Source organism: Pleurodeles waltl, chromosome 9, assembly GCF_031143425.1.
Source record: "Pleurodeles waltl isolate 20211129_DDA chromosome 9, aPleWal1.hap1.20221129, whole genome shotgun sequence".
In the NCBI taxonomy this organism is placed as follows: Eukaryota; Metazoa; Chordata; class Amphibia; order Caudata; family Salamandridae; genus Pleurodeles; species Pleurodeles waltl.
The window spans coordinates 1,091,556,522-1,091,576,100 of NC_090448.1; the positions used below are offsets into that span (position 1 = coordinate 1,091,556,522).

The following is a 19,579-nucleotide window of genomic DNA, read 5'->3' on the forward strand; positions in this document are numbered from 1 at the left end:
TTGGGTCCGATTCACTGTTCAGACATTTTTTGCACTGATGACAGTTATTGAAGTAGGACAAACATGTGAGGCTTGGCTGTGTGAAGGAGGTACAGATGAACCACTATAAACACTGCAGTGACCCACCGAAGACCAATGCAAAAGTCTTGCCTGTGTGTACCTGTGAGGTACTAGTGTCCTTGCAAGCCATTTAGGGGATACCAGAGTATCCTGGAGGAAGGGGTATTGTTATCAGTGAGTGGAAGGAACACTTGTCTTCAGTGGACAGAGTCAGGAATGATTGCTTGTGATTGCAGAGAACAGACTGGATGTGCTCCTGCAGGAGAGTGGCTACACATGTTTAAAGAGAATCTCTGAGTAGACTGAGTGGCGGGAAATGTTTGGTGGGACGAAGCCGGAGAAGGCCTCTCCAAAAGATTGGGACATGGACTCCAGGGACTCAAGTGCTCAATGAGAAAGCACAAGACTGGCCTAAGCTACAGTTTTGTTAGTTGCCTCAGACCTCCACTGCTTTGCTAGACCTTTAAAGCCGATAAAACTGGTGAATATAGAGAAGCATATGGAACGTAGATTCCCAGTAAATAGATTAGGTTTACCACTGTAGGGCCACAAACTCCTTTGAAGCCCTGTCTCAGAGCTGACAGTCGCCTAGAACAATGCCATTGCTCTTGAATAGGGGAGTTAATTTACTCACATATGCTAAAATATACTATATTATACTACAATACTTCATCAACAAACTACAAAGGCACTAAGATGATTATTTCACGACAAACTCAAACAGCACTGAGATCATTTAAAAGGAACCAATTTAAAGACTAAAATGATCCAGTCCTAACCAATCAGGTACTTACCTTGACAAAGCCTTATCTACACCAATTTAGGCAACACAATGCTTAGGTTAGGACTAAATTAAGCACCAAAATGTTTTTCAGGACCCGCTAAAGCACAACAGTAAATGGTCTGTTGACAATTCAAGAACTAAAATGCTTCGTCAAGGTTCACCTCAGGCCTACAGTGCCTAGTCTTTCACAAATTAAATGAATGATGTTCTTTTAAAGCTTATAAGTGGATATGATGGTGTTGGACAATATAAGATGGGGCTAAAGGGTTGCTGGGTGATTACATGCCTTATTCTTTCAGAATGAACTTTTGAAAATGCTTTTTTCACCTCTAACCAAATGACTAATATGATATTTTTCAGATAAGAGGCTCCAAGCAAACCCTGGGTTTAATGAATCAGCCCCAGAAATTTCCTTTCACAATCAGTGATTTCTAACAGTATAAAACATTCACTGGCACGAGACAAACACACACACCCTTAACACTAGTTTTAATCATCTGAAAAAAATATGACCAAGACAGCTTTTCAAGCATTCAGTTTTACAAGTACCAAATGTTAACGCATAGGGTAGTCATCTCCCTATTCTACATAAAAGCAGACATCTCTTCAGGACTGCAAATGCTTGATTACTTTAATCATTCACTGACTGAAAGATGTGGCACAAATATCACATCATCTGTGCATCTGAAATGCATACAAGGTAAGATTATAAGTCTAATAATGGGGGGGGTAACACTGGCTTCTGAGTCTTTCGTTCATAACTAAAGACTAGCCTAACTATCCAGGTTAAAGATAAAAGTGTAGTAGTAAAAAGCAATGTGGGTTACAACTCACCTGTCTCTTTCTTGATCCTGTACAGAAGGAGATGACCTTGCTTGGTACCAATAAGAAGCCAATCCTCTGCAAGGAAAAGTAAATCAATATTACTTATATCACCATTTTGAAGTACGTTAATGTGTTTTCTATTTCCAGCGAGCCAGTGGTAAGGAGTAAGTCAAATAAAACAAGCATTTGCAATGCAATGGGTCTCGCATTTGCTGGAGTTAGCATTGTAAACTCCTAACCGGACTTTTCTTGCCACATAAATTGAAAATTAAAAGTAAATCAGTTTCACATAAGTAAGCCGATTCAAAGTGCCATACCATGAGCTTGAAGGAGAGACACAAAAGAAAAAAGAAGTTTGCTGTGAGTCAAACATATCGGGAAAAGTGTAATTAGCCATCTAACAGGGTCGATGTCCAAGGCGGTAATAAAACCACCCTAAGGAGGGACAAGCGTAAAGCTTTTACCAATGGCAACAAAGGATTTCTGAAAGGCAAGCCCATGAACGAGATATAGTGATGGGCGTGAGGTGGATGTGGTTAAAAGCCCAAATAGATAGATAACAACACGTCGAAAAAGCAGCGTTTGCACGCTGCTATGCTCAACCTAAAAACAGTGGCATCACTGGCCCCACAATAAGTCAGTCTATATACTACCCGTAAAAGTAGTAATTACTGACAAAGCCTTCTCTATTTATCACAAAACATTTTCAAAATAAAGAACTAAGCACTTCGTCTTCGCCTCCACTTTTCAACAAAAATGTCTGCAGAACACACTAGAAATCCAAACATGGGTGGTAGTTCAATAACCACTTGGCTAACATGCTCCCAATGACAACAGTAGTATTTAAAACTAAAAACCAACCGTTAAAGAACGGTCAGTTGATTTGTTTATATTTGGTACGTTACTGTCGCAAAGCCTACATGTAACAACTAAATTTAAAGATGTGTGGAAAGTTTTGTATCACTCGTAGGTCCCCTCTTTCACTTGAATACTGGGCATGAAAAGTGACCCTTTATGATGAGACACTCACATTTACATTTTTGTGGGTTTGCCCTGTAAAGATATTAGCAAAGTTGCCGGTCAGGAAAAGATTAGAAATCTTGAGCTCAGCTGACATGCAGTGCCCCCAAAATACCTGCTTGAATATATGATTCATTAAAGCTTGAACAGGTTTACTGAAGTGTTACTCAGTAAATAATTAGTGCAATTTGTAATAATTAAAATCGAAAAAGATGTAATTAATTTTTTTATATCCACCAGTTCTCTTAAGTTTACAGCTAAAATTACTGAAAAAACTATTGATTATAGTGCTTGGCAATCAATACTATTCTTCTGTCTAACATTCCCGATACTATATCGATTTGCATATAAAACAGAGTGCAAAGTGTACCACTAAAGTTTGATAGTTTAACTGCGGGAAATCCTCACATACATTTCCAATACTGTCGATAAACAACATGCCCTATCAGTAAAACGTGCGACGAATGAACATTCACAAGTCTGAAAAACAAAAAGAACTGTACGGCCTGCGGGAGAAAGAGGGTCTGCATATACTTTAACGCCTCTCCACTGTCAGAGGAGTGTCATGAGCAAGGCCCTGGCTGACAGGTTTAAGGGTGAGGTCTGTCCTAAGAGAGAGAGAGAGACAGACAGACAGACAGACAGACAGACAGACAGACAGACAGACACACACACATACACCCCCCCCCCCCCTCATAACATCGTAAAAAGTCACTTCACCTCCCTGGGCACCGACAGGTTTACTTAAAAATGAATGAATGACTTATCAGACTAAACAATTTACACATCTAAAAATATTAACAGTGCACATGGTCTGAGCCCTATCTCCTATTGGATCTGCAGACACAATGTAAGTAACTGCATAAGAATTTTTTTTTTTTTTTAAACAAGCACAATCACGCTGTGTAAAACCTTGAATTTGCAATGGAGCGCTGGGATAAATAATTGAATCAAACTGGTAGACTTAAAAGAGCTCGATTACTGCCCAGCGAGATCGCAAGGTGTATGAAATAAAAATAAAAAGTAGTATAGAAATCATAAGGAAAACATGGAGCCTTGTATGTTTTCAGTAGTTGGCCCGTGCGCTTAAGGAGGGCTAAAAACTGGAAAAGGCATGACATATGCATGCCATTTACTAATAAAATCAAGTGAATTTTAAAAAGGCAAGCCCGCAAACCAACAAAAGTGGCATGGGCGTGGTTAAAAGTCCACAGAGATTAGAACGGGGCAGGAGCACTTACGCGCACGACCCTAAAAATAGCAAATAATAATAAAGAAAAAAAAACGCTACATCCCAACATAACTAAAGAGAATGACCACATACATGGTCAAAGAACTTCTCCATGATCTCAGGTGCTTTGCGGTATTGTTCAGAGGTTACTTCTGACTTAGCCCAAACACCTCTGTGTCCTTACAACTGACCTATCTTAGACAATGCTTCCCAAGCACTACTGACCTAAGTGTTCTATGCCATTTCAGGGGTTGCTCCGTCTCCCTTACCTTTACTCTTACAAAAGGCTTCATACGCTAGAATGTAGCCTCTCTTGCCATGTTACTCATATAACCAGCAGTTGTGCCCAGCTTCCCCTTCATCAAGGGCCCTATCCTTCTTTATCGTTACTCACACCTTACACAATGCGCTTGAAGTACCTCTGTTACAAACATGATCTCTATCTTTTTACTAATGTCTCACCTCCAGTATGCTGGGAAATGTGAGTCTCATTGTGGTCAGTCATGACCTATGACTATGTCATGATGTCACTTCTCCTGCTCATGGAACACGTGATGGACTAGGTTTTGGCTCGGCTTTTCTGAGGTGCCACAGAGTATATAAGGGATACTGGATCTCAACCATGGTGTTTGGGGTTGTCTTTCCTGTGGTGCCGGAAGGTCTGTCCTACTAATGGCTCTGCAAACTTGGCTACATACACCACTTCACTTCTGCACTTGCCTCTCAGGGCAGAGAAGATGAGCAGTCAAAGTCTTCTCGGGGGGTATGGTGCATGTATAGATTCAGAAAGTACTTAAATAACCTGCAAAATAACTTGCTGTCCAACTCAATGCTTGTCTTAATAAAAAGATAAGTATTTTAATATTGCAGTAAATCAAGTTACTACACCCAGTAACTTAGAGTTCAGGTACAAGGATAAACTAAATACAACTATGGGGCTCTTGCCAATGTCCACAGTTCCTACACCAACTACGGTGTTATAACAGTTGCAAAGGTTCCAGCACCCTTACAGTGTTTTAACAGCAATTAAACAATAACAGGCAGGCAGGCATCAGGTACAAGTATAAGCTCACTATCAGGGTGTGTGAGCAAATACTATGTTCAGTAATCCATAAGTCAGTTTGCATCATAGCTTGAATAAAAACACTTACGGTATCAATCATTTATCCCTCTAAAATGCAGATTTACTCAAGACAAAGGGATGGTCATGCAGTCTTTACAGTCAGCACTTCATCCAGCAGCAGTCAAGGGACTGCAGGGTGCGGCCCCAGCTCTCTATCTTTCCACTAGGTAAAAAACAATATGTCAGGCCTTGGCATAGTCACTCATCTTTGGCAGCTGAGGCCTCTAGATCAGTGGAAGGGTCTTTGCTATGGTGGTGTGAAGGCAGAGGGCAAACCAGGCTCTTCTAGTCACATTGTTGTGATGCCAGACAACATGCAGTCCCTTGGGCCATGGAGGGGATGGTTGTTGATACTTCATGCATTTTGCTACATGAACTATGCAAGGGGGACTGATGACTTAGTCACAGCTCAGGTCAGAGTCAACTGAGCTCCTGTTAACAAGCCCACTCTTCTGGGTGCTGGGAACATGGCTGGGCTTTTCATCCTGGACAGCTTCTCTTCTTGGAGGGTCAGACACAGTTGTTCCCTCTCTGAGCAGGCAGGCTCGCTATAAGGCACTAGAAAGACCCACTGCTATCCTATAAGCTGCACAGACTTCAGGTGAGGTCTCTGACCTCTGGGAAACTGGCTGTCAGGCAAACACAAGACCTGGATCACAATAGCTCTTCAGTTACTGTTAATTGCACTCCCCTTCCTTGGTCAAGAAGAACTTGAAACTGGTCCAAAGTGGGATGGTTTGGGTCCAACCTGAACAATGGTTTTCCAGAAACGGTTATTAATCCACTGCCAAACGTTCAGGAACCGGTTTGGGGTTGTTTGTTTTCTCAGACACGGCCTTTCTAAAATGCACCTAGAAAAGAGGCTGGCTGCAAGCACGATATCCAAATCATGATCACAAGGAAAAGCAAAAAGGACAGTGCACAAGAAGGACAAATTAGCACTCCCCAGCAAAAAGGTAGCCTTGTCTCTATCCTCCCATCACACTTCAGTGTCTGAGGTTCCTCTGTTCACCTTCAGCAATACAAGCAAAACACTCCCACTTTCTGTGGAAGCTGTACTTCAGCCTCATTCATGCACCATGTCTAACCAGGGGCAATCCAAATCTGATCATCTGGTTCCAGGAATCATATTACCACCACAACAAGGAGTCTTGCTACCATGCATACCAAACAAAGGCACATTCGATGTCAGCAGAAGGATCTATCTGGGTGTCAGTCATAAATGAAACTACACGAAGTGGGGCTGGTAGTCACTGTACCCCATCTGAACCAGGAAAAAGATCAGTTTAGTACTTTCAGCCACACAAAACGGTATGCTGCCACCACCAACACTTTATGTCAAAAATCCAGAACATGGGCAGCAGGCCCTAATTAGACAGCACACTTGGTGCGCTCCTCTGAGTCACAGTACAATCAATCAGGAACTTGTAAAGGGCACTACTCACCTGTGAGGGTCTCAAGGCACTGTGGAAGCGGGAGGGGGAGGAGGACTGTGAGGGGACATGCTGCTACTGCTCGAACTGCCAGGTTTTGAGAAGTTTCCTGAAGGTAAGGAGGTCTTTGGTCTGACGCAGGTGGGTGGGAAGAGAGTTCCATGTTTTGGCAGCGAGGTGCGAGAATAATCTACCACTGGTTGTAGTTCTTCAGACACGTGGGACGGTTGCGAGGGCGGCGGAGCGGAGATGCAGAGTCAGGGTGTAGAAGGAAAGCCATCTGTTGAGGTATTCTGGTCTGGTGTTGTGCAGTGCTTTGTGAGCATGGGTGAGGAGTTTGAAGGTGATTCTCTTGTTGAATGGGAGCCAGTGCAGGTTTCTCAGGTGGTGTGATGTGGCAGTGGCTGGGCTTGCAGAGGCGTTCTGGATGCGTTGCAGCCTCTTCTGGAGTTTGCCCGTGGTTCCTGTGTAGAGAGCATTGCCGTAGTCCAGTTTGAGCTTACGAGGGCTTGGGTGACTGTTCTTCTGGTTTTGGTGGGCATCCATTTGTAGATCTTTCGGAGCATGCTGAGGGTGTTAAAGCAGGAGGAGAAAAGGACGTTGACTCGCTGGGTCATGGATGATGAGGAGTCCAAGATGAATCCTAGGTTGTGTGCATGGTTGGTGGGAGTTGGAGCGGCTCCTTGAGTGGCAGGCCACCAGGAGTCATCCCATGCGGAGGGGATGGAGCCGAAGATGAGGACTTCCCTCTTGTCGGAATTAGAGTTTGAGGCAGCTGCTCTTCATCCATTCGGCAATGGCCTTCATTCCTTCATGCAGGTTGACCTTGGCGGAGTCCTTGGTGAGGGAGAGGATCAGCTGGGTGTCGTCGGCGTATGAGATGATGTTGAAGTTGTGGGATCGGGCGTTGTTAGCGAGCGGGCCATGTAGACGTTGAAGAGGGTCAGGCAGAGGGACGAACCCTGGAGTACGCCGCAGATGATTTGTGTGGCCTCTGAGCAGAATAGGGGGAGGTGGACTCTCTGGGTTCTGCCGGTGAGATAGGCTCTGGACCTCAGAATAATCATGGGCAGGCCTAAGCATCATCATGCATATTAGATTAGCATGTTAGCTGGAACAAAAAAAACATAAAGGTACCAGTTTCACATGCAAGTTGTGTCACTCAGAGGCAGGGTACATGTCCATTTACCATGCAGTGCACATTGCCATCGTTGTGAATGAGAATTACAAATGGTAGAGGCAGCTGGATTAGAAAACTGAACAGTGAAGTCTTCCATGCACCTGACGGGCATTGCACAAGAAAATTAAGAGTCACATCGAGCGAACATTGCATCCGTAGTCTGCAAACTTTTAAACACTGAATTTGAGATGAGACAAATTGGAGGCAAACGCTGCAGCAGGTGGAAAATAATGGATGACATAATTGCAGTGCTTTAAAACTTCAGGCATGCCCGGAAACAATGCAAATAGAAAGCATGAGTAGTGGTTCCAGGGAAGTCTGTAAACAATAGGTGAGAAGAAATAGAATGAACTGGGGCTACAATCAGGAGTGCCATAAGGCTCCTGACAAAGGAAAGGGAGCAGCAGGAGTGTCCGAATGGTATATAGTCCTGGGACAGTGCAGCATCTCCTATCCCCCAATGTGCAATCGAACATTAGATGTACATTCTGCAGGGCTGGGGCCCAGTGTACAACCCCAAGACAGCAAAGGAAAAGCTGAGGAAAAGTGTGGTTTGGTTCACATAAATACTGTACAAAAATATATAACTAAGAGAATGTACTAAGGCATTATGGGGGCGATTCCAAGCTTGGCGGGCGGCGGGAGCCGCCCGCCAAGCGGGAACCGCCAGAAGACCGTACCGCAGTCAAAAGACCGCGGTGGTCATTCTGGGTTTCCCACTGGGCTGGCGGGCGACCACCAAAAGGCCGCCCGCCAGCCCAGCGGGAAACACCCTTCCACGAGGAAGCCGGCTCCGAATGGAGCCGGCGGAGTGGAAGGGGTGCGACGGGTGCTGTAGCACCCGTCGCGAATTTCAGTGTCTGCTAAGCAGACACTGCAATTCTAAGTGGGGCCCTCTTACGGGGGCCCCACGACACCCCATACCGCCATCCTGTTCCTGGCGGCCGAAACCGCCAGGAACAGGATGGCGGTATGGGGGTCGGAATCCCCATGGCGGCGCAGCAAGCTGCGCCGCCATGGAGGATTCCCCTGGGCAGCGGAAAGCCGGCGGTACACCGCCGACTTTCCGTTTCTGGCCGCGGCTGTACCGCCGCGGTCAGAATGCCCAAAGGAGCACCGCCAGCCTGTTGGCGGTGCTCCCGCGGACCACGGCCCTGGTGGTTTTTACCGCCAGGGTCGTAATCAGGCCCTATGTTTGTTGCGCCACTTATGGTCCAAAGGCACATGGGGAACGGTCTATTTTTGATCATTGATGAGTGGTGTTATCAGGCGTAACATATGTAACATAAGAGTCTGCATTTTGAAACAATGTCAAACACTAACTTGCCACTCGTTGTGTATGACCTGGTACCTACATACATCTTATTCTGTTGTGTGTTGCTCATTTGTCATCATTCATATTGCATGTGGTATATTTTGGCTGTGGTGTTCTGTGTGTGCGCTGCTTATCTGTTAATGCAAGCTGTACGCTGCTGGTAGATGCCATGTTCAGTACATGAAGACTGGACTTCATAACTGAATGACTACGAGTTCTGTGGCAAACCCTGATCCCAAACCTTTGAACCCAGTCCTTTGGTGATAAAGGTTGTGCAATTAGTTTAAAGACAACTTTGTAATTTTGTCTCTTTTGTGATCCATGGCATCGTGATACAAAAGGGTCTCCTGACCTTTGGAGAATGTCCTCCCTAGGAACAGAATTAGCAAGAGTGGTATCAAAAAGGTAATTAATAGTAAAGATTTGTGAATTGTGCCCTTCTTTTAGCGTGCATTGATCCGATTTTGACTGTGCATCTGTCAATAAGGAAAAAAAAAGGAAAACTATGGTACAGCAAACATGTTGCGAGTATGAAAAACATGCATACTGAATATAATTGATGGACATATGGTTATTTTTAATAGACCTACTGTATAGGTAGCCTTGCATATATTTTGTGTTGGTAGGTATGAGGATGTACAGGAAACAACTGTTTTGGAAGTGTAATTTGTCACACTCTCAAGTGCCGAGCAAAAATGTGTTTACTGTTGCACAATCCGAATTTGAAGAGATGTTTTACTCCAATTTTGTGATCAAACTCTTGGCCTGCTCCAAGTGGTATTTTTGGCATAAGCTACTGTATATCAAGTTTATGACATACTAGCCTGTCTGTCTCCAACTTTAAAGACGCAGGACAAAAATGGTTTGCATGTGAGGTTCTCATTGTACATTTTTATGTGCAACTGTATGAGGTATCCTTTTTAATGTGTCCTGGTGTTCACATCGTGTGCCACTCAGTGTGGACTGTTGTGAAGCTGTTAAAGTCTTCAAGTCAAGTCCCACTGTGGTAGATTTGCATGTTCAAGTCATGCGTCACTGAGTGTGGTCTGGTTCCATGCACCACCAATCGCAATTTGCATCAGATGGTGTCCTGACTTGCATTTAGGCAGTGCTGTGTACTCTGGATAGTAATAAGGACTATTTCAGGTTGGTCCTTTTCTGAAATGGAAATTCTGTCTGTGCACTGTACTAATGAACGTGTGTCATTATTTGCTGCAGAGCATCCTCTATTATTGTGCACATTGGTGAAGTGATTAATAGAAGCACGTGGTTTTATCTGTTTTTTGCTGCTTTTGTGTGCAAAAATGTTGTGCGCTAGTATTGCCGATGTTATAGGTTGATGTCCCTGTTTGTTTCTTTCCTGTTTTGGAAAATGGGAGGACAGTTATATTCTTTGAGGAGGCCCGTCTCAAATTGGCCAATGTCCTTATTCAGGGTCCATGTTCCATCAATGTCTGTTGCACCTATCGTTAAGTGACTCAAGTTGGTCACATCACGAGATTCAGGAGCAAAGCCACATATGCGCCAGCTGTCACATCTGTTGTCAAATACGTAGGTGTCTGTGTGTATACACACATGCAAGCTTTCAAACGCTACGCTTTCCTAACCGATATTGTACCCTAACCACAGGGCTGATAAACCCTGCACCATTAACTAACCCTTCCCTAATGACGGTCTCCATGTGCCACATAGCCATTTTATTTTTTCCCTCCGCTCCCTATGACTTTACTCACTTCTAGCCCCCATCGCTATGTATAATCTTTGCCCCCCCCCACTAAATTATGTCTAATGTATCCGTTTCCATTTGCACACGATTCACGGTGGGCACCTCACTCCAGGTCATAATGGACACCGTTTCTAGTACTGGAATTTTCACCTAGACGTATACTAGTCTGACTAAGAAAATACAATCAAACCAAGGCTAGTACAGCCAGAATGAATTAAGTTTACCCGCTCCTTCAACACTGATGTACATTATATTTTCTAATTTACTAGGGTGAAGGTAGGCTCTAAGATGATTGTTTCTTTTGGACCATTAAAGGAATTGCCCAGAAAATGCACTTTGCTGGCCATTTTGGTAAGGTGCGGAAGTATTACAACTAGGACTCTAGTGATCATTTGTATTCAAGAAGCGAAAATCCAATCTAAATTCTGCTTCAAATCTACCATTAGATAAGAGTCCCAAATACAGAACCGCCTGCAATAAGACATATCAATAGTGGACACTACTCAAGTAACATAGCTGTTGAAGTGTTTAGCAATACACTACCTCTCCCCGAAGTTGAATGGTCACGCATTTCAAACCAGAATAAAAAAACATTTGCCCTGTCGCAGCTGACAGCAATTACATGTATTCCCAATGAGAACGGCAGAAACGCAAGTCTCTTTTAGCGAGCACATATAACAGCAGTGTTTTTCAAAAAACACAAGATTACCCTACATTGGCAGACAACTGGACTCTTCTAGTAGGACGTCTATAAAATCCTGTAAGACTTGACTCTCCTGGCCTTAGATAAAGCATTGCACTGTACTCAGTTGACCCCTAATAGCCAGCACAATACAAAATATTCCTTTCTAAAAAAAAAAAAAAAAAAAAAAATAAAAAAAAAAAAAAAAAAAAAAGAAGAAGAGCTCCTGACACACTAACCAGGTTGCTGTCTAGGAGCATACCATCAATCGCCTGTGGCAGACGTGGAGGAGGGCAGCAACACTCATCCAATAGACACCTTGGATGACGGCCACAACCCATGCCACTGCGTTGCGACCAGTGCTTTAGGTGGGACGGTACTGTCAGGTATGGAGTACCCACACTTCTTCATTTTGTGAAGGAGACTTGCACTTTTTAGCAGAAGTGCAATACTTTCAAACAGAGAGTACTCCCAGTTCTCAGAAACAAGCAGATACTCCGGTATCTACACTTCTATTCTTCCATTTCAAACACTAACTTGGCTCCTTTTTTAGGTCGAGCACACAAGTGCTTTGACCTGTTGTAAGTATTGTGTGCTGTTAACCACGCCCACTGCACTCCCAACACTTTCACTAGTTTGTGGGCTTGCCTTTCAAATATCTTTTATCATCATTGGCAAATGCTTTACGTTTGTCCCTCTTTGGGGTGCTTTTTTGTACCACCTTGCAGACTGCCCATCACATGGATAGTTGCATGATTACAGAGATGTTTGACTGCAAGCAAACTTTTTTTTCTTTTTGTGTCTCTCCTTCGCGCTCATGGTGGCCATGGTGCTTTGAATCAGCTCACTTATGTCAACTGTTTTACTTTTCATTTAAAATTTATGTGGCAAGAAAAGTCCAGTTAGGACTCTACAACGCTAGTAGCTCTAACTCGAGCAAATGCAAGACCCTTTGCATTGAAATTCTTGTTTGAATTTTCAGACATTTAGAGAGACCAGGTACTGGTGTGGCATACAACTCATTTTTATGTCAAGCCTAGGCAGCATGCATGCGCTGTCTGAAAGACCTGCTGTTTCAGTAAAAGGACTTTGATCCCGCCTGCTGCTTACCATAGGTTGACTCCAGTGTCGCTCTTCTTTGCTGCCTCCTAACTGGTTCATGCAGCCAATACGTCACTTCCGTTCTTAGCTGAGGAGCATCGTCCAAGTACAGATTAATTCCTCTTGATTAGTGCCCGTCCTCTGTGATACAGGTACTATTTCTTCTACCCCCTCCCAATGCCCCTGCTCTCTTTGCCAAGGCATGTATTTTTGTTGTTTGCCTTGGCTTGTACCAGCAGGGCGCCCACTTCATGGATGCTGCGCTTCATGGCACCCATGTCTTAACGTTTTAAGTAGTATGCCTCTGTGGATCAAAGATGTAGCCAGCTGTAAGAAATATTGTTATAGCTTGCCCATTTGAAGAAATAAAAGAAGGATCTTGCTTCAACTCCTCTGGTGTCTGCATAGTCTATGGATATGAATGTGCAATCTTTCGGCCATTAAAAAGCAACACCTCATAATAGAGCAAAGGGAAATTTGCAGTTATCCAAAAATATTGTGAGATTCCTTGGCTTTTGGAGACTTTTCTGGTTAATTAATCTATTTAAGTATCTTTCTAGACCATTTTTAATGCTCCTTTTTTATGAAAATTAATTTACAAACTTTGTTTAAGTGGATTTTTGTTATGTGCTTAAGTGAGTATTCCAGCAAGTCTCAAGTGCCATAATCTTATGTATTCTTTGTCAGGACTTATGTGGTTGTGCAGCCGTCTGCTGATCAACCTCTTGGAAGCTCCTCCCCAGAGCTTTAGTTTTGCAGAAATCTATTTTGACAGTTGCTGCAAAGAAGCGTTCTGCTTCCTTTTCCAGTGCCCCTGGCTCTTCCTTCGCTCTTTAAGACTTTTACTGCCATCTGATCTAAAGGCAGAACAATGGCGTAGATGGGCAAAGAAACCATGCAGCCTCTGAAGCAAGTCTTCAAGTGCGCCAGTTTGTTATTCGCTGGGGGTTTATCCCTGCCGTCCTGTATCTAGGTCAGTAGAAATGAGAATGAAGCACGTGCTAACATGTTGGTATTCCGAAGCTTGTAAGGATGCAAAATATGTATTTTGGGAATTGTTATCCTGATTTTATAATGGGTAAGGATTACTACAAGACCCAGATAACAAAGAAGAAATGGTACTGTTTGAGCTACTTACAAATAGATCTGGGAAACTCGAGTGCTTTGGTTAAAATGCGCAATTTAAAAAGAAAGTAGTTATTCACACACACAGTAAGAGACTTTAGGGGAACTTAGGGGGTCATTTTGACCTTGGCGGACGGCGGAGGCCGTCCGCCAAGGTACCGCCGCTGAATGACCGCACCGCGGTCACAAGACCGCGGCGGCCATTCAGACATTTCCTCTGGGCCGGCGGGCGCTCTCCAAAAGAGCGCCCGCCGGCCCAGAGGAAATGCCCCTGCAACGAGGACGCCGGCTCAGAATTGAGCCGGCGTAGTTGCAGGGGTGCGACGGGTGCAGTTGCACCCGTCGCGTATTTCAGTGTCTGCTTAGCAGACACTGAAATACTTTGCGGGGCCCTCTTACGGGGGCCCCTGCAGTGCCCATGCCATGGGCATGGGCACTGCAGGGGCCCCCAGGGGCCCCGCGGCACCCCCTACCGCCATCCTGTTCCTGGCAGGAGACCCGCCAGGAACAGGATGGCGGTAGGGGGTGTCAGAATCCCCATGGCTGCAGAGCGCGCTCCGCAGCCATGGAGGATTCACAAGGGCAGTGGTAAACCGGCGGGAGACCGCTGGTTTACCCTTTCTGGCCGCGGCTGAACCGCCGCGGTCAGAATGCCCTCGGGAGCACCGCCAGCCTGTTGGCGGTGCTCCCGTGGTCGGTGACCCTGGCGGTCACCGGCCGCCAGGGTCAGAATGACCCCCTTAGTCGTAAACACCTCACTCAAAAATGCAGATTGAAATATCTTTTGTTTAGGATTTACGGACGGCTCCATATCATTAGCTACCAAGCGGCACCATGTCTTGTGACGCCTCAAGCCAGTGTTCGCTTTCTAACTAACAGCACTCAGTATGCTGGGGGTTCCAGCCAATGTTTACAATATTAACCATGAAAGTACAAATCCTAGAATGCATCAGGTTATTGGCAAAAAAAAAATTAGGACTGCGTTGCGTTCAAAGCGCAAAAGCAGAAAGCAATTGGCATTTGAAGAGAGTACAATTTTGTTACAAGAAATTGGGGGAGGGGCAGTTAACTCTGGGTAGACACAGAAACGATAAAAAAAAAAAACTAGATGTTTGCCATGCTAAGTAAAAGACTTTAAATGAGCATGACACCAAATGTAAAGTTCCAGTTAACCCAGTTTGGTTAAATCTGCAGTTTTAACAACTACATTAAACTCACTTGAAGGTAGAGAAGGCTTACGTTTTTCTCCCAAAAACACTCGAGAGCTGCTAACCAATAAAGCCACATATCAAGCATTGTCCTCACAACCTGCATTAATTTGGCTGCTGCTCTCTTTTCACTCCTATTCACTTTCTAGACAAACACGAATTACCTATAGACACCACACCACGCAATTCCACAACAAACAATTCCAAAGCAACACATCTCTAATTCGCACTTCCCCAACACTATCATCTTCCCCCATGCACCCTGCTCCTGTCACCTCTACCTCACACTGCCACTTTCCTTCTTATCTCGCAAATCCAGAACCCCATCTCATCCCTCCCTTACATTCCCTGTCTCCTGTCTATACTGCCTGCTCACACATGCTACCTTCCTGTACCATCTCGAGCTGAATAGAAGTCATCTTCTTGCCCCCCCACTTGTATTGCCTCACAACTCTCTCACATGCACTCTTCCCACCACTCTCATATTAGGTCACTTCAGGTCTTCAAACACAATTTCTTCAAACCCATGCTCTCCTCCTTTCCTTAAGGTCTCCTCTTTATCCGTCTGTGACCTGCTCTCTCCTTCTTTCTCACACACTCTTTCTGCTTCTCTGTCTGGGGTTTAGTTACCACTTCACGCACAAACTACCTATCCCTCTCTATCTATTCTGTGCAGCTCCCACCCATACGTATTCACATGTCACATAATTCCATGACACAAATACACTACACACCACATAATTCCACAACTAACAATTCCAATTCAATCCACATAATTCTGCTCCAAACCAAAACACATAGATAAAAGACATTGTAATGTAAAATGCCAATTGCTCTAACCCTCGCAAATGTGAGACCGATTGCACTGCAAATGCTTGTTCTCTTTGGCTTCCTACTTGTTGCTTTAGGAACTTCTAGTTACAAAAAAAAAAATCTATTTTAAACTTTTTTGCCAGTACTGAACCCAAGTCAGTTCTCCAAAATGATATCACTGGAACGCAACTACACCCTATGGAAACCTAACAGGCTCACTGATTCCATGCTGAAAGAGGAAGGAACACAGAACGACAAGAAACTTTACACACACAAGACACCATGTGACCCACGCCACAACACATTTGTCTGAAGTAGTTCGATCATGGTATCTCGGCATGCAACCATACACAATGGAGGCAAGACTCAACCCTGTGATTAGCAACAAGTAGCTCATAGGCGTGACTGATATTATCGGAGTGCTCCCAGAAAGGAGCTGATCCTCTAAATGAAAATCAAATTACAAAGGCCAGACGAACGCTGGCAGGTGAAAATACCCTGTGATTTAAAAGAACTGGAACCTGCTTCAGTAGTAGAGGAACGTACGTACTACTGATAAGTGCTGATGTACCTCACAAAAAGGCCACTGGATTCCTATGAGTTGCTGTACTGCACACACCCTATAGACACGAAGAGTTATATTGTAAAAAATGGGCAACAACGTGTTTTACCAGACAGGCATACAGAAATGTTGCTTGAATTTGCTAGTGCACTAACTTCAGCTCGATTGGATTTATCAAAGCTTGTTTAGTCTGTAAAGAAGTATCGGGTGCTAGTTGTGTGGAACTTGAGCCTATCCCGTGCCTCTCATTTTTTACTATGAACTTTTTTCCGTGCTGCAGTGACAATAAATGTAATGTGAACATGTATAGTAAATGTATTTTAATTCGTACAATATGTTTCAGTACAACTGGTGCCTTAGGTTGTCAGGCAAAACTAAGGCGGGAGACAGTGTTCGCGATGACATGGAGGATATGGTTATCCTCACTTACCTGCGGATGCTCTTTACGAACATAACTTCCCAATGCTCCTCGACCCCTTGAATCTCCCAAAGGCTTTAATAAACCGTAGACCCTCTATGTCACCACATCCTGTATTCCCCCTAGGTGGTCTCCCCTGTGCCCTGACTGTTCTTCCCTTCCAACTGTTACTGCCCCCCCCCCCCATACACACACACAATTCCTTTACAAGCTACTCCACAAGCCCCTCGTACTCTTTTACCACGAGCTCCGTTTAACTTACCCCAAGCTGCCATACATTCTATCTGCAGCGGCAGTTTCTCTAGAATGGGCACCGGATCGAAGGCGTCATGCATGATGGACCAGGGAGCGCTAACTACCCTTCGATGTCAGCTGTCGCCTCTTCCTCCTTCGTCGTCTCCGCCCTCCCAAACCAAGCCAGCAGCCTTCACGGAGGAACCCAGCTTTCACAACATCCACTAGCAGCAAGAGTGCACGTCATGAAAACAGAAGAAGGTCGATAGAATGAAACGTCAAAACAAGCTCCGTTGACATAAAAGAAGGACCGCCAATCAGAATGCTAGATCGAGTGACGGTTATCCTAGAATATGAAAAAGGACAACAAAACCATAGCCAGGGATAAGAAGAAAGACTGCTTCATAGAACAACCCTATACGTGCGCTGAAAGCTGGCTGACGACTCACAATGTTTTTGCCTGTATTATGAGGCTGGAACATACTACAGGTCAAAGAATGAAGTATGAATGAATGAGTTTATTGTATGTACCTGAAGGTAGGCAGAGGTCCCCTGTGCCTCTCCCTCTTTTTAAAAACACGTCGAAATACTGTTTTAATGTAATTCAAATATATAGGTGAAGTTTTTAATTTGTTAACAAGTGAATCTGAATCTGTGATTTTTAAACTACACTTTGCACTGGTGTGTCTTAGGAGAGAGAAGCTCGTTTTTACTAGCAGTTCGTTCAGTTTTTCGGCCGCCATTTTGGGGGGTTAGCGCTCCAGCTTTTAATGCTGGAGGGCTATTTTAGCCACAACAGGAGCGCGACGCGCGCAGCGGGCGCGCCAAAGGCAAGCCCGTCTGCGCCCGTCCGCGCCAGAACGAGCCAAGAGCCTAGAAATTATGCCCGAGACCTAGCCGGAGGGAGAGGTATTACATATTCAAGTGAGGAACTACTTCTCCTTAATAAAAACCCCTCCGGCCTATGCTATAACAGTCTAGATCCAGATAAGGTTAATTTTAGATGCCCTAGGTGTGACTGGTCACATAAAGCTTCCACAAACCACCGACAAGCAAAGAATTATGTCACATTTCCCATATGTTTAGTTAATTGTCGTTCATTAGGAGCCCATGCTAGGGACATTCATCTCCTAATAGAACAAATTGAACCTCTGGCCTTGTTTCTAACAGAAACATGGCTGAATGAAAGCTCTGCACCAGATATTGTCATGGCCCTCCCCTCAGGCTATAAGATTAGCAGAGTGGATAGACCTAGCAGAGGGGGAGGCATTGCAGTCATTCTCAGAGACACATGTAAGATCGATTGCACCCCTACCCTAATTAAAGGCTGCAAAAGCATGTCGTTTACGATCAATGTAAACCCACATTATACACTCTCGGGGGTACTGATTTACCGTCCTCCTGGTCCCATGGGAGATTTTATAATGTCACTAGCAGAACACATTTCGCAAATAACACACACTAAATCTAATTTTTTAGTGCTGGGTGACTTCAACCTCCATATAGAAAACACAGATACTGCATCTTCTAAGATGTTGATAGCAGAGATGAATGCTTGTGATCTAAACCAACTCATTCAGGGCCCCACTCATGTTAAGGGCCATACACTTGATCTGGCCTTCTCGAATAATCCTAATTTAAAATTTTTACTATCTTCCCCGCTTGTATGGTCAGACCATTTCCTTGTAGAAATGGAATTACACCTTATGCACTACCAGACCCCACATAGGGGGGCACCCCCCCGCCGTAGGAAATGGCATAGGCTAAAATCCGTAGATTTTGTCTCTGCACTGGAGAAGAACAGACCACAGAGTATAAATACAAATAATATAACAGTTTTTTCGCAGTCTGTTAATAAATGGATAGAGAATAGCCTAGATGAGATTATACCTCTTTCCTCGTCTAATTGCTCCCGGCGTAAGAAGTCACCCAATGTAGGAAATTAGAAAGGAGATGGCGCTGCTCCAAAAATGAAGCTATGAAAATGGATTATAAAAACTTGATCCGAGATTATCACCTGGAAATCAAAAAAGCTCAAGCGATCTATTATGCAGAAAAAATCGAAGTGGCTGCCAATTCACCTAAAGAGATCTTCAATGCCCTAAAAGATCTCATCCATCCTAGAGAGGAAGTAGAAAACATGGATTTCCCCCAACAACATGTAGAAGAGTTGGCTAGCTTTTTCCTGGAAAAAATCCAGAATATTTACCTTGCATTTCCTAACACCCCTTATATAGGACAGAAGAGAATAAATCATGAGGCCGGGGAGGTAATCACTTTTACAAATTTCACTCCTATCAGTCTGGACGGAGTTAGCAATCTAATGAGATCAATAAAATCGGGTTCGCCACTTGACCCGGCCCCCCCCAGGTCTTATCCTTGGGAATTTCAGTATTAGGGCCAATAATAAAGAATCTTATTAATAATTCTCTGAGTGATGGCATAGTACCTGATCACTGGAAACAAGCCATTGTCAAGCCACTCCTGAAGAAAACCAGCTTGGATCCTAAGATACTGAGTAACTATAGACCTATCTCATTGTTGCCCTTAATCGCCAAACTGACGGAGAAACATGTACACTCTCAGTTATCCTCATTCCTGGAAGAATATAATTTTATACATCCGACCCAGATGGGTTTCAGACCTAAACATGGCACTGAAACTGCCTTAATTGCTATAACAGAAGAGGCAAGGAAGAGGATGGACCTAGGTATGGATACCGTGATTATCCTCCTTGAC

General features: G+C 44.2%; 1 protein-coding gene across 3 annotated transcripts in view; it reads right to left on the bottom strand.

The window, feature by feature from the left end:
• Nucleotides 1-17,093, bottom strand: part of VPS39 (VPS39 subunit of HOPS complex) — a 229,021-nt gene extending 211,928 nt beyond the window's left edge. For all 3 annotated transcript variants that reach the window (XR_011198842.1, XM_069208779.1, XM_069208778.1), the window contains exons 1-2: nt 16,869-17,093; nt 1,679-1,744 (exon numbers count right to left, since the gene is read on the bottom strand). Coding sequence is in view for 2 of the 3 variants with exons in the window: in XM_069208779.1 (XP_069064880.1) it covers nt 1,679-1,744; nt 16,869-16,941 (139 nt within the window). In the remaining variant the exon portion in view is untranslated. The remainder of the gene's footprint in view (nt 1-1,678; nt 1,745-16,868) is intronic.
• Between the last annotated feature and the right edge of the window lie 2,486 nt (nt 17,094-19,579).